The 15,501-nt window shown below is 55.2% G+C and overlaps 1 protein-coding gene across 2 annotated transcripts in view; it reads left to right on the forward strand.

Moving 5' to 3' along the window:
* BCL7A (BAF chromatin remodeling complex subunit BCL7A) overlaps window positions 1–15,501 on the forward strand; it is a 31,675-nt gene continuing 16,174 nt past the window's right edge. The window contains exons 1-4 of one of the 2 annotated variants that reach the window (XM_004276699.3): window positions 1–3,374; window positions 3,818–3,913; window positions 10,867–10,948; window positions 14,404–14,500. In XM_004276699.3, the coding sequence (XP_004276747.1) occupies window positions 3,822–3,913; window positions 10,867–10,948; window positions 14,404–14,500 (271 nt within the window). In that variant the 5' untranslated portion in view covers window positions 1–3,374; window positions 3,818–3,821. Of the gene's footprint in view, window positions 3,375–3,618; window positions 3,914–10,866; window positions 10,949–14,403; window positions 14,501–15,501 lie in introns of those variants that run through there. The other variant, XM_004276700.3, reaches the window with a different exon arrangement.

The raw sequence follows: 15,501 nt of genomic DNA on the forward strand, positions 1-15,501 counted from the left end.
GGACACGCAGGCTCAGCGGCCACGGCTCACGGGCCCAGCCCCTCCGCGGCAGGTGGGATCTTTCCGGACCGGGGCACGAACCCGTGTCCCCTGCATCGGCAGGCGGACTCTCAACCACTGCGCCACCAGGGAAGCCCTGTTGTTGTTGTTTTTAATTGAAGTATAGTTGATTGACAATGTCGCGTTAGTTTCAGATGTACAGCAAAGTGATTCAGTTATACATATATATGTATTCTTTTTCAGATTCTTTTCCCTTATAGGTTATTACAAAATATTGAGTATAGTTCCCTGTGCTATACAGTAGGTACTTGTTGGTTATCTATTTTATATATAGTAGTGTGTATATGTTAATCCCAAACTCCTAATGTATCCCTCCCCCCACTTTCCCTGACAAATACTGTTTTTAATTCACATAACTCTGTGAGGCAGGTCTTATTTTCATCCCCATTTTACAGATGAGGCACAGTTAGGTCAAGACACAAGCCATGACTAAGTAACTCACCTCTGGAACCCCACGATCACTCCTTTAACGTGTCTAAGATTATCACAAACATTCAGAGAGAGCTTGACTTCCAGTCTCTGGTAACTAGTTATTCAGACCAACGCTCAAGCTGAAAGCAACTAAAAATGCTAGAACATATGCTAGAAAACATATTTTAAAAAATCCTAAAAGCCACCACATGCTGACAAGATAGCAAGGAATAGGTGAAACTGAAGGAAAAAGAGAACCCTGACAGCTAATCCAGCAAGGAAGCCACTCGAACCCTGTAGATATTTGCCAAGTCTGGCATATTTGAACTTCAGTGTGAATGGTTTTCTTGAGGCAAGAGGTCGGAAATCAAAGTCCAGGGTCCACACTGGGTGGGAGATGAGACCTTGCCCAGTGGTGTGCTGGTAAATGCTTATCACCAGCCCTTGGTGGGGTTGGGAAAGGGTCCTGATGTATTATAGCATTTGCCAATTTCCATAGCGTAAATGTTCCGCCATGGCTGATTCAGAACTATTGATAGGAGGTCACTGAACAGAGTTGGGAAGCGCAGGCTTGGCAGTCAGCTGCAGCACATCACTGACCCCACCCTGGGTACAATAAGCAAATCAGTCTCACTCACTTAGGCAACCTATATTGGCATCACCTGGGGGTCCAGGGACCCACGAGCCCTGAACTTGGATGTTGGTCATCCTGCACTAGCAGTGCCCTCAGGAGTCCGGCAGAGCAAATGTAAAGCAACTCGAGAGGAAGGTAACTTCACTCTAGGCCTCAGATTATCCCTATAAATAAATTTTAAAATACAATGTCCAGCAAGGTCAAGGAGAACCAGACAGATCACAAAGAAATAGGACACCATGAGTAAGAACCAGCAGAAACAGACTCTCAGATACTTCAAATATCAGAATGATCAGACACAGACTATAAAACAAGTGTGCTTTGTTGAAAGAAAGAAGTGTAAAACTATCCACAGGGGACAGGAAACTATAAAAAGTGCCGTACTACATTTATAAAGAACATTTGTAGAGAGCCTTATAGTTTAATCGGAGATCAAACACACAAACACCTTCGGGGCCATGTGGTAACACAAATGAGTACAGTGACTGGGTGACACATTGGTGACCTAGTGAGCTCTATCTGAGGGGCACAGGGCTTCTCGGCTCCAGCTGACTGTTGCCGTGTGGCACGTGGGGCCCAGTTTGCAGGTCTTCTGCTATCTCTAGAGAAGCTGGATATTTGGATTTCTTTGTATGGTGGCAAAATACACATAATGTAAAACTGGCCACTGTAACAATTTTAAAGTGTGCGATTCAGCGACAGAAAGCACATTCACAATGTTGTGCAGCCATCACCACTACCTACTTTCAGAACTTTTTTATCACCCCAAAAGGAAAACCTGTACCCATTTGAAGTCACTCCCCATCCCCCCCCCCCACAGGGAGCGGCTATTAAGATGTCATCGATATCATCGTACGTCTGTCTGGCTTTCTGTCTCTAGGGATTTGCCTAGTCTAGATAACTCATATAAGTGGAATCATACAATATGTGTCTTTTTGTGACTGGCTTCTTTTACTTAGGATGTTTTCAAAGTTCATCCATGCCGTGGCGTGTATCAGTACTTTATTCCTTTTTGATGGATGAATAATATTCTGTTGTATAGATATGCCCATTTGTCCATTCATCATTCAGTACTTGGAGTTTTAAATATATGTTCCCATTTTTAATTCAAATATATGCTTTAAAAAGTTCTGTGTAACCTTAAGCATGTATCTGCTGGCCAGGTAAGTCAGAGGGCCAATGGTATGAGACTGCTGTCTTATGACCCACTGTTACATGTTTTCCCATATAATCCTCACGTCAGGAACTTGGGGTTTGGGATGATAAAAGGACATGCATAGGAAAAGGCCTGCAGTGCAGCTTCCACTCCGTATCGCCAGAAGCTTTTCTCCCCCAAACCAAAACCTCAGGGGAAAGGGCTTGGTTTTAGAATGAGCGGAAGACAAACATCTAGCTCATGGCTGTGTCCTTGAACTTCCCTGGGACTCAGTTTCCCTCCATGTAAAATGACTGATGTTGGGTTAGTTGATCTCCAAGGCACTGGGCTTGCTAACGGGGTCATTCTTTTTCCCCAGCATCCACCTGGGCACGAATTGGCTCTGGTCAAGATAATTTAGCTGCAGCTGAACATAAGGTTGAGGCCCCTGGCTTATCCTGGTAATTGCAGATTCGTGCGGAGCTGTCGTAAGGCACCACGGGGAAGAAACCAGCCCAGAAGTCCTCCTTGTCGCTGGCCAGTCCATTTTACCTGCCAGGGTCATTTGTGAGGTGGCAGCACCTGGGCTGAGCCTGGGACTTACATCAGGAGTGACTTAAACTCAACTCGTGGTTCTCGAACAGAAACCCCAGTGTGGGCTCCCTGACCTTATTTATGGCGAGGGCAACTTATCACTAGGAGGAAAGATCTAAGAGCCCCTGTTGAAATGCTGATAAATAATCATCGAGCTTTTACTGCGCCGAAAGCTCTTTCATAAGCAAGGTCGGATGTCTCTAGTGGTCACCCCAGGCACCTTTCCTCCCACCCTCGTTTTCCAAAAGGACGAAGGATAGGGAAGCGACGTCCTAGCTCGCGTATTTAAACCGGGCAGAGGGTCAGCAGAGGTCCGCGTTTCTCAACTCTTTCCAAGAGCGCCTCGCGTCCCGAATCGGCGCCTTCAACTCGGAGAAGTCGGGAGCCCCACAGGAAACTTCCATTACTGCAGACGCTGCCACACACCCGGGGCAGCGGATGGGCTGCCGCGCTGGCTCCCCAGGAATGCGCTCCCTCCACGGCCGGCCGCCCCGCCGGCCCGCCCTCTCCCGGGGAGCCCCCGGCACCTGCGGCCTCCGAGTAAGTGTCCGCGCGCACGTCCGCCGGCCCGCCTCCCCTCCGCGTGCCCGGAGCCGGGGGTCGCCGGGTACCCCTCGCCGCCTCCCCGGGGAGCGTGGGGTCGCGGGCGCCTCCCCCGGGTGGGCGGAGAGGCTCGCGGCGCTGCCCCGCGGCGGCAGCGGCGCCCGGAGGCCGCACTACCGGCGGCCGCGGCGGCGCTGCTCCCCCTGCTCGGTGCAGCTGCCGCCCGGCGCTTGCGCACTGGGCCCTGGGCGCGCGGCGGCACTAGGCTTTGTGTGTGTGTGTGTGTATGTGTGCGAGTGTGTGTGTGTCTGTGTGTGTGTGTGTGTGTCTGTGTGTGTGTCTCTGTGTGAGTGAGCGGGCGGGCGGGCGCGAGTGTGGCCGCCGCGGAGCGCGAGCAGGACCCGGCGGGCGCGCTCCCCCAGCCTCTCTCTCCCCGCCAGAACCATGTCGGGCAGGTCGGTTCGAGCCGAGACCAGGAGCCGGGCCAAAGATGATATCAAGAGGGTCATGGCGGCTATCGAGAAAGTGCGCAAATGGTAAGCGGAGGCGCCGGCTTGTTCTCTCGTTCGGTTGCAGGCTCGCGCCGCGGCCGCCCCGAACCCCGAGACCAGATACAAAAAGCCGGCGGGGCGCAGCGCCCCGGGCCGCCCGCGGGCCCAGGAGTTGGAGAGGGCGGGCGGCGCGCGAGCCGGGTCACCTGCGCGCGGCGGGGGCCGCGGCCGCTGCCCAGGTGCGCTCGCGCCTGTCGCCCACCTGGCGCGGCGGCGGCAGCCTGGAGGCGGCGGGCGCCCCGGGCCGGGCGGTGGAGCGGCGGGCAGTCCCCGGCGCGGCGCTCGGCTCCCGGGAGGGGGGCTCGGGGCCGGCCCCAGAAGCCATTTCGTTTTGTGCAAGTCACATGAAAGCGGCTTCCCGCGCGCCGGGGCCGCGATGCCGGCGGCAGAGGGGAGAGCGCGAGCTCCATTGTGCAGGCACCGAGCGGGCCGCCGCCGCCGTCTCCGTCTCGTACCCGCGCGCCCCGGGCGGCGCAGCGCCGGCCCCCGCGCCCTTGCCCGCGCCGGGCCTCCCTCTCTCCCTCCCTCCCTCCCTCCCTCCTCCCCGGCCGGCTGGCTGGCTGGCTGGCTCGTTCGCTCCCCGCCTCCCAGGCCCGGCGCCCTCGAGTCTGCGGAGTTTGCAGAGCGCGAGCCGTTTAAATTTAGCGCTTTGGACTGCCTGGAGCGAGGGCTCTTGGCGAGGAAGAAAGATGGGGGCGAGCGCGAGGAGGAAACGTCGGCGGCGGCCGCGGGGCCCGGGGCTCCGGGCTCCCCCCTCCCGCCCCGCTGTGCCCGGAGCCGGGCGCGGGGGTCTGGGCAAGCGAATGTTGGGGGCCAGACCCCGGTCCTGGGCCGCGTCTGCCTGTCCGAACCCGGCAGCTTGCGTTTGTTTTGCGGAGACAGCCGTTGTTTTTGTTCTCTGCGCGGGGGGCGAGGGGGACTCGGTGTCGGCCGTGCGGTTTCTCCAGCTCACGTGAGATTCCGTCCGGCGTGGCCTGGTTGTAATTAATACGACTGAACGTTTCCCCGGCCTCGTCCGGGTCTGTCTCGGAATCAGCCCGAGGGCCAGGCCCGAGGCGCGAGCCGATCGCCAGGTTGGGGCGGACTTGTTGAAAACTCCCAGCTCCCGGATTTCAACTTTATTATTTTTTTCCCACGGCCTCACCAGGGTCAGGGAGGGAGAGGAGCCGCAGCGCCGTTCGAGTGTCAGCGCCCGCGGGCTCATCCTGACCCTTTATTTAAAGCCTGCAAACCCCCGCAGGCCCCGTGGCGGGCTCTGTTTATGTTTAGGGGTGTCATTTCTTGAGTAACGCCTCGCCTCGGTCCCTCAAAACCACTGGGGGCTAGCCTCCAGTCTAGCCGTGTCACAAGTTAGCTGTCCTTTCTGAGTCAAACCCAACAAAAAAGGCAAGAGGAAAATCAATAAAGTCCACGTGCTCCCGGGCCTCCTATGGAAAGGGCTGTCTGCAGATGGCCGGATGCCCGGCCGAGGGCTGGGTTTGGCTCTAGTGGGACAAAGAATTTTCAGAACCGTGAGAAGGGAAGGCCTTCCAAAGTTGAGATCCAAGTCTTCCCTGCCGTGGGAGCTCCCCTGGTGCGCAGGGCGCCCCGTGCCCGGACTGGAGCCATTTAAAAATGGCAGAAACAGCTGCAGGCCAAAACGCACACGGGAAAACAAGCCCACCACTCCCTCTCCTGCGGGATTCCCAGAGGGAAGGCTGGAGTGGTCCCCTGCCTGAACGCCTGTGCAAAGAAAGAGCTGTTGTCTGGGCCTGAGTCCCTTCTGTCAGCAGCCTGGAGGTGAGAAAGGGGTGGGGGCCAGCTGCCTTTCCGTGCTGCGGGAGGCTTGGCGGGGCCTTGCGCTCCAGGTTCCCAGCCTGGCGGAGGCTCCTGCACCCTGACAGCTGCTCTGCTGGGAGGGCAGATGGAGCTGTGTGGGGTTTTCCACCCTGCCGGCCCCAGAGCAGCCGGTGGTGGCCCTCAGTGTTGCTTAGCCCGCTGCTGGCGAGGCCTGTGTTTGGGGGGACGAGAGGAGAACGTGTCTCCCTTCCTTTTTTGTGTCTTGGGAAACTACGAGTCAAGTCCTCTAGAAGACCTCAGGCTTTGGGATCTCATGGCTGGGCTTCCAGTGTGACCTTGGGCTAAGCACATAACTTCTCTAACCACGACAAGAGGTTCCTGTGCTACCTTCTCCCCTTCTGGAATAGCATCATGTCTCAAAAAGCACTTATCCTGCACACAGGAGCAGTCATTAAATGCGGTCCTTACTGTGGGGTAGAAACTTGCATTTTGCTGATTTTTTTTCCTTTCTTTTTCTTTTTCTCCTGCCCATTCTAAGTAAAAAAAAGGCTTCGCCTTGTTTCCTGGGTTTCCCCAGCCCCGAGAAGCCAAATCTCACCCTCGCTGTGCCTTCAGAATGCGTCTTCCAGTCAGCCCTTGTGGTTTGGGGTTGTTTATTAACTGTGTGGCCACCAACCGTGCATTTCACCACTGGCTGGGACACTGGGTTGCCAGATTTAGCAAATAAAATTACGGGACACCCAGTTAAATTTGAATTTCAGATAAACAAAGAAATAATATTTTTAAATACTTCCTTTTTTTTTTTTTAGTGTAAGTATGTCCCATGCACTAATTGAGACATACTTACACTAAAAAAATTATTCGTCATTTATCTGAAATTCCAATTTAACTCTGCATCCTGTTTTGTTTTGTTTTGTTTTTTTAAATCCAGAATGGAGGTGCCTGGCATACCACTTAGCCTGTAAGCCTAGGGTGGTATTTCTCCTCAGTCCCAGGGACCCCTAAAAATTCCCCCTTCTGCCAGCCCTACCCTTCCCCTGCCCTGGAAAAAGCCAGCAGCCAGCCGTGGCCACCCTGTCGGTAGCTGCCGGCCGTTTCTCCTCTCCTTTCTGTGTCCTAGCAAGGCAGGTTAGTGGAGTGAGAGGCAGCTAGAACAAGAAGGAAGAACGAAATGGTGGGCTCCTTTTGGGGAAGCTGGGGCAGGGTTAGGAGGCCCCGTGTGGGCGGAGAAAAGCAGGGCAGGGGGAGTCCCTGGGCGGGAGGCAAAGCCTTGAGCCTCGAAGTAGGCTTAGGCCTGGGACCCCTGGATCCGTGGTCTGAAGGGTCCCTCGGTGGCTTGTGAAGACAGAGAGGCCTGTTCCCCGAGACTTCCCGCCTGTCTCTGGGGGCAGGGGGAGGTTTGACTGTGCCTAAACCCTCACCTTGGTACTTCCAGGGGCACCCTTCTACCAGGCACAGGGCAGGTCAAGCGGGCCTGGGCCTAGTTAGGATGAGGCCAGCTGTAGCCAGGCCTCCTACGGCATCAAGGACTAGCCCTGAGAAGTGGATCGGAAGTGAGGGGTTCGGAGCCCTCTTTGAGGGAGTCAGGTCACCCTGGCTGGCTAGCCCTTCCTTGGACCTGACCTTGGGGGAACATTAGAAATTGCCCTCGGCCTAGAGAATCTGGGGAGAAGGGTGCGCACAGTTTACACAGGAGCCTGTGCTGGGGAGGAGCGTTTGGGGCTCTATTCCTACAGCTGGGACCTCATTTGCTTCTTTTGTCCAGGAGCCCAAGCCTGGTGGGGAAGAGAGAGGCACTTAAGCCTGGCCTGGTTACCAGGGGCCAGCAAGGCAGGAGGAGGGCTCAGGCCGTGCCCAGGGCAGCTTCGTGGCAAGGTTGGGCTGCGGCCTGGTGGTTGTGGTGAATCCGAGCCCAGTGCCTGCAGGTGGCGAGACCTGGGGGATCCGAGGGAGCCCCAGGGCCCCATCTGGAGAGAGTCAGTGCTCCTCGGGGCATGTGGGCCCCTCGTGGCCAGGACGTGTTTTTGAGAGTGGCCAGGAATCTGCATTTTAATGTGGGGTCTGGCTTCCTTTTTTTTTTTTTAAGTCTGGTAATTGATTCAAATTTTTAAAAGTACCGTGCGGGCCAGACAAAACACGCCCGTTGGCTACTTGTTTGCCACTGCGGATGTAATTAAGTACAGCTTAATACCTTCCTTTGGGCTTGGGGGGCTGTGTGGTCTAGGGTGATGGATTTGGAGGTGGTAGTGGGAACTCTCAGCTGCTCTCTGGAGTCCCTGTGTCATTTCCCACGGCGCTGCCAGGCCGCTGGCTTGATGACACACCCGGCGCTCCCTGGATGTGTCTCCGAAGTACCGGCTACTCACTCAGTGACTCGCCCCTGAGCTCTGGGGCCTGTGTCTCCCTGGGTGGCTGCTGGCCGGATACCAGGCTGAGGTCGGGTTCTCAATGCTCTTCCCTCTGTCCCATGGCCCCTCAATGCCCACACCTAGAAATGCAACTGGAGAACGGTTTCTAATCCCTGGGATGAGTTGGGAACTCGGACCAAGGGAGGCACCAGAACCTAGCTGTGTTCAGGTCCGAACCTGCAGGGCCTGTAACCTCTCTGGGAAGCTACCTGCCACTTGATACATTCCTCTTGGCTCAGGTGTGGGCTGCGAAGCCCAGATCTGGCATACTTTCTGCCCTGAGAGGTGTCCTGTGTATGGCAAGTCAATTACTTTTTTTTTTTTTTTTAACACTATCAAGCCTTGGATTTGCTGACCTACTGGGGCCCGGGCCAAAAGAAGCCAGTTGAGGGGCTTGTGAGTAATGAGTGCCTTTGGCCATTTGCATGGGATTTGGGTGATTTGTCCAGCTTCTGTCACCGATGTGCTCTGTGGAGTCATTTCTTAGTAGTTTTTCATGGGAGACAGAATAGCAGGGGTCAGAGCCCGTGTCCAGTCCTGGTTCTGCCATTGACTAGCTGTGTGACCGTGAGCTACTGGTATAACTTCTCTGGGCCTCCCATTTCCCCATCTATAAAGTGGGGTGACAGTAGTCTCCCTCTCACAGGTCTGTTGGCAATTGTCGGGAGAGAGGGCATGTAAGTAAAGTGCTTGGCACGGAAGCCCTCAGCGCACAATGGCCATTAGGATTGTTGCTTTGTCACCAAGGTTGTTTCTTGGAATGTCTCTGTCCCTTCCAGGCACCTGCTGATTATTCAGCATGAAGGTGGGGAAAGACTGGGGTTGTGGATCGTCCATCCTGCCTCTGAGAGGCTGGGGACAGGTGGGTGGTGACTTAGGTGCCTGACTTTGTTTAATTCTCTCAGGGCTAAACGGGGCAGGGATGGGGCAGGGGAGGTTCCTCCAAAAAGCAGTGCGGCATGGAGCTTTGAACACCGGCTCTGGGGAGAATGACTCCACCTCCCCCTGCCTCAGTTTCTTTATCTGTCAAACAGGAAAGGTGAGAGGTACTGCCGCGAGAGGTTATGGGATGATTAGAGTGTGTGCAGTGCTTAGCACACAGAAGGCACTAGAAATGGTCATAGTAGAATAAGGAAAAGCCAGGCCCTCGCTTCCGCCAGCCGGGGGCTTTGGGACCCGCGCAGGCACAGTTTGGGGTATGGAAGTGTCCGTGGTTTGGCTCAGCTGGTTTTGAGTGTGCTTGGGCACCCGGAACCCCCAGTGGTGAAGGGGTGCCAGGTGGCGGTAACGTGTCCCACCAGCTTGGGAGGGCTACTTGCCCATGGAGGAGAGGACCCAAGGCCAAGGTCTTGGTGGGGAGGCTGGACGAGGCGCCCACAGCCACACGTAATTCTCGGCTCTGGTGGACCCCGTGTCGCTAACATTGCTGAGGGCTCCCGGCCGCTATGCCACCTACAGCAGGTGTACGTCTGGCTGTCCCGTCAAATCGTGGACTCCAGAGCCCAGCTCCCTGGTTGAAACCCCAGCTTTCCTGCTGAGGGGGGCTCTCCCTTAGCCGTGGTGTCCACAGGCACGCGGCCTCTGGCTGTCACTCCTAGTACTAGGGGCAGGAGGTGACAGGACCTGACTCGTAGGCTGCCAGAGGTCGAGGACCGAAGTTGGGAGGCTGGGGTGATATAGCTAGAGAAGGACGATGCTCGAAGCAGAGAGGTAGGAGGAGAGAGTGGTAATTACCATCATTACCCTTAGTGGAAAGCAGTCACCCCCTTTCCTTCTCGTGGCGTGTGATTTGCTTCTCACCATCAACCTGCCTTTGGCAGCTGGGGGCCCCTGGGCACTGTGCCCCAGGAGTTTAAGATGCGGCTGGGGGTGGATGGGGGGCAGCTGTGCAGACGTTAGGAGCTGAGACCCTGGAACTGAAGCCTGTCTCGGAACCGACGTATAGGGTCTCGGGGCAGGCAACCTCCCGGCCGTGGCTGCCCGCAGACGGGGCTGTGCTTCCCTCTCGCAGCCCCTCGGTTTCAGCATCTGGGGACTGCCCTTGGGGCCGAGGCCACTGGGCATCCAGGTTCCCCCCTGCTCTCCATTCCCCGGGGCTGATCTAACTGGCGTTTGCCCGGAAGAGCCTGGGGTGGTTACTCATGCTGTCAGCTCCTGCTTCCCTTCCCACGACCTCAGAGGCAGGGTGCAGGGTGAGGGGGGCAGGGTGAGCCCCTGGGTGCCCTTGGGGAAGACCCTCCCACCCCCACGGAGGAAATGCCCTGTTGGTCTGAAGCCCTGTCTGCTGCCCAGAGGGTCTCGGGTGGCCCAGTTCGCCGGCTCTGGGGGGGTGAAGGCTGGAGGAACCCGGGGCTGATTCCCTCCATCCAGAGGAATCATCCCAGTGGCAGCCCCGCCCTCCCCTCCGGTCTCACGAGGCACTCTTCCAGGCACAGGAAGCAGTCGACATGCGACATGCTTTGTCTCACTCGCGGCAGCCTGGAGAGATTGACGACCCCATGTGGTCTAGCAGATGGGGAAACTGAGGCTCAGGCTGGCGAAGTGACTTGCCCAGGGGCCCCCAGCCAGCGAGCGGCAGAGCTGGGATTCAAGCCCTCGTCTGTGTGATCCGGAGATGTTCTCTCAGCCCTGCCTGGAGCTGTCACTGCGTCACAGCTGCTCCAAGGGAGTGCGGCCTGTGCCCCCCGCCGGCGTGAGCAAGAGCCTGCCCCCGAAGCCCCCTGGTAATGGGTTCTTCCTCATCCTCTGCAGGGAGAAGAAGTGGGTGACTGTGGGTGACACATCCCTGCGAATCTACAAGTGGGTCCCTGTGACGGAGCCAAAGGTTGACGATGTGAGTATGTGGGGCCGGTCCCCTGGGGTGGGGCTGTCCATCCACACTCCCTCCCATCACAGGGAGAGGGGGCTGTCCACTGCCACCCACCATGCGGGGACCGTGGGGCCAAGGCCACTTGGGCAGCAGAAGGACCCAGCTTAGGGCTGGAGAGGCTGCTGAACCTGTGTCTACCCCTCCCCCCATCATCCAGCCCCAGAGTTTGGCCCTCAGAGAGGTGGGGAATGTCCCCTGTAAGTCACCTCTTCAGGGCTGATAGCCCCATGGTTTGCCAGTGGGCACACTGCTTAGTGCAGAGTTATCCTCTCCCTGAGGCCCTGGGCACCAGGGCTTTGCGGTGGGCTTGGCGGTACCTGCAGACGGGTACCTCCCCCATCGTTGTGGTGTCATTCCTGGCACCTGACCATCTGCCAGGCACTACTTTGTGGAGTGAGCTCTTCATCCACTCTGGACAAGGGAAGACACAGGCTCAGAGAGGCAAAGCCGTTTCCCCAGAGTCACACAGCAAATGTCAGGTCTTTTGACTCCAAAGCATATACTCTCCCCTCTTGGAGAGCCTTCTGGTGGTTGGAGCTGCTGGTGAAGGGTGACCCCAGCGTGAAAGTTTGGTGCGGAGAAGCAGGGGCCATTGACAGGGGAGGGTTCCAGGAGGGGCGGCGACTATGACTGCTAGAGGAAGGCCTCGTGGCTGTGCTTGATCTCAGGGAGGCATTGATGACAGACCTGCCCCGCATCACAGATAGTGTTTCAGCTTGGTGGGTCCCAGGCCAATTACCCTCAAAGACCCCCAGGTCAGCTGCTCTCATTTCCAGTCAAAATCCAGAATGGTCCCACTGACAGGCCTTTGCACGGGCTGTTCGTCCTGCCTGAGTGCCTTCCCTACCATGCAAGGATGGCTCAGTTCACACTGACCACATGCCTCCAGTCGTGACAGTGGGCATGATTGGTAGGTTTCTAGGGGCCATAAAGCGGGGCAGAGACTTCCCTGGCGGTCCAGTGGTTAAGATTCCACAGTACCACTGCAGAGGGCACGGGTTCAATCCCTGGTCAGGGAACTAAGATCCTGCCTGCCGTGTGGCGTGGCCAAGAATAAAAAAAGAACCGCGGGATAAAGCCTCCCTCCACAGTCTCCAGTGACCTGCCCCACGAGTCGTGGGTCTCCTGGCAGGGCTGAGGCTCCATTGTTGACCCTTTGATCACATGCAGCCCCTGGGTGGGTCGGTGCTGGGCTGAGAACGTGGGGGCTTGTCATCCCCTCTGGTCCTCGCCTGGGCTGGTTCGTGGAGCCACCAGGGCTGCTTTCCCCAGAGGCACCGACATAGACTGTCCTGGCCTTTGGTGCCGGCCGTTCCGGAGGGAGAGCAGAGTGCAGCCAGCCTCCTCGAAGGCAGCTCCTGGCTCTTGCCCACGTCTGCGCCTTGCACATCATTAGGTGTTGTATAAACGCCGGTTGCGTTTGAGAAGATGTGGTCCCTGCTCTCAAGGAATTTATAATCTTGTTGGGGGAAGATAATTATAGAATAGCATGAAACAGACATCAGGGAAGTGCCAAGTGGATTGTGACGAAGGAGAGAATGTAATATATGGGCTGTCAGGAAGGACAGGGCAGCCTGGGGCTGGGCAAAGACCTCAAGATTTGGATTTGGACAGACTACCCCCAATTAACCTGTGATGCCAGACGGGTGACCCCACCTTGCTGGGTTAGTTCCCTCTTTTGTGCTGCAGAACAGTAACATCCAGCTCCTGGGGTTTCTGCAACAGAGCAAAGGCAGTATATCATATGGGAAGAATTTAGCTCAGCACAGCTGTGCAGACAGTGCTCGGATGCTAATTCGCTGTCATCTCTGAGCCAAGATGTACAATACTCCTCCCCCCTTCCTCTAGGGTGGTGGGTCCCGCGCCTGGCTGAGCCTTAGATCCCCTGGGAGTCTCTCAACAAAATGCAGGTTCCTGGGCCTCACCCTGGATAGCTGGATCCGAATCTCTGATGGTTGTGGCCGGTAATCTTCAGTGGGAAGGGATAACTTTCCATGTTTTTGTTTTTGGTTGGTTTATTTTTGGCCGCGCGGCATGTGGGATCTTAGTTCCCTGACCAGGGATCAAACCCACGTCCCCTGCATTGGAAGCGTGGAGCCTTAACTACCTGACCGCCAACAGAAGTCCCTCTTTTCTTGTTTTCAAACACCCAGTAATGACGTGGTTACATCATTTTTTTTTTTTCTTCAGAACTCTTGAAAATTGTCTTCTCTTAAATAGGTAAAACACGTTACAAAATTCAGTTGTTACTTTAAAACTCTTTTTTAAAACTAAAACGATTCACATGCCATAAAATTCACTCTTTTAAAGTGTGCCAGTCAGTGTTGGTATATTTACAGTTGTGCAACCATCACTGCTATAATTCCAGAACATTTTCATTACCCCGAAAACAAAACGCATACCCTCCCCAAGATCCTGGAAACCACCAGTCTACTTTCTGTTTCTATAGGTTTGCATATTCTTCAAATGTTACTTTTTTTTTACAGTCTTATCTTTTTATACATCTGCTTCCCATCCCGGCTGAACACCCCCAGCCCCATCCAGCTCTTTTCCTTGGAGACAACCAGTATTTGTTTATCCTTCCAGAGAGCTTGTGCACGCAAAAATACAAACACACGCTCATTTATGCTCTTCCTTTACCACCAGTGGCAGCATCCTGTTCACGTGTTCTGCACCTTTCTTTAATACATCTTGGAGATACTGAAATATTTTAATATGTGAATATTTCTGCGGATCCTTCCATATTAGTACAGGAAGAGCTTGTACTTGGACTCTGTGATTGTCACATCCCACTGCGTTGAGTGAATGTACTGTAATGTGTTTAACAAGTCTTTTACCAATGGACACAGGTTGTTTCCACATTTCCATTCCATCCGTAAAAAATGGAACCATGTACAAAAGCATCCGCTTGACCTTTCCCTCCTCCCCTGGGCTTTCCCTCCTCACCTGGTCCCCAGTGTCGGGCCGGAAGTCAGCTGACTGTCTTTGAGGAAGGCAGTCCCAGGGGCCTGAAGATGGTGGAAATGTGTGAGCTGTCTTTTCCATCCCTTACCTGGCATCCCTGTACTGTACCTGCTTCGGGCAGGGTGACCATGGCCTTTTCCCCAGAGGAAATTCCCGCCAGCCAGCGTGTTTGCATACCTGCGGGGCTGGCCCCAGAAGCAAGGCAGCCTTACCCGCAGCCTCCCAGCGCAGCCCCGGAAGCCTCCCCTCCACAGGGCTCCTTGATTCCAAAGCAGGTGAGGCTTCTCCTGGGACATGTTCAAATGCGGGCCAGTGGAGCCCTCCAGAGCCCTGGGGGCTCCAGGATGAGTCAGCGGAATAAAATATTCATCTCGCTCCCTGGGTCTCACTCGTGTGTGCACACACACACACACACAATTTGATGACTCGGTTTCTGCATCATTTTTCTCCTCCAGAAAAACAAGAACAAGAAAAAGGGCAAAGATGAGAAGTGTGGCTCAGAGGTGACCACCCCGGAGAACAGCTCCTCCCCGGGAATGATGGACATGCACGGTGAGCTCCCCGCAGCCAGCCAGCCAGCCGGGCCCCTCTCCTGCCCGCAGCACTTGGTTGTGTTTTTGTTTTACCAGCAGGTTTGTTCACATTCCAGTCGAGGGGTAGGAGGGCTGGGCAGGACCGGGAGGCTTCTGTGCCAAGGAGGAGGCTCAGCAGAGGAGAAGAAGCTGCTTTTCCCAGAGCAGCAAAGCCAAGAGTCATAAAATGAGCCAGAGACATTAAATAAGACCTTCTCACCCAGTGACACAAATGTCACAGGACGTGTTCTGTTAGCCCCATGTGCCCAGGAAGTTTTTTTGGGGAATCTTATCTTTTTCCCTCCTGGGCCTGACATATCATATCAATGATTCTTATTTCCTGTTTTGCTTGGGCTACTGGGAAGCTCTAACTGGATTTCTGACTTCATGTGAATCAGTCTGGGACCCTAGGGCCTTCCCTTCTACATCGACTGCCTAACTTCCTTTGCTGTCTTGTTTCAAAAGTTGTAACCAGTGTCCCACTGATCAGATCCAGGCTGTTGACATGCTTTAGCCAGTCTGCAGTTGTTTTGATGCTGCTGGTGGGGTTTTTTTTACCTTTTTATCTGAGAGGAAAGGCACAAGTCGTAAGTGTGTGGCTCCATGAGATGTTCACAAACTGCACACACCTTTGTCACCAGCCCAAATCAGGACAGAATGTTCCCGGCAATCCCTGTGTTGTCCCCTCCCGGTCATTCCCCAACCCACCATGGAAAACCACTACCTGACTTCTAACCTCAGAGAGTTGAACCAGAAGTTTCTAAAAAATTGAGTTTCTGATATTTATAAATCAGAAAATTTGCATTTCTCCCATCCTTTGAGAAATCAGATCTGCCAGCCCTTGGGCGTGTTCTTCCTCGAGGCCGCAGCCCGCTGCAACAGGAGCAGCTGCCCCTGCGGGGAGAGCATGGCCTCTCCAGGCCCACCAGGCTCACCTCCTGTTCTGTCCCCAGCCTGGCCCTGCCGGTCTAGGAGATCCCA

Source organism: Orcinus orca, chromosome 15, assembly GCF_937001465.1.
Source record: "Orcinus orca chromosome 15, mOrcOrc1.1, whole genome shotgun sequence".
In the NCBI taxonomy this organism is placed as follows: domain Eukaryota; kingdom Metazoa; phylum Chordata; class Mammalia; order Artiodactyla; family Delphinidae; genus Orcinus; species Orcinus orca.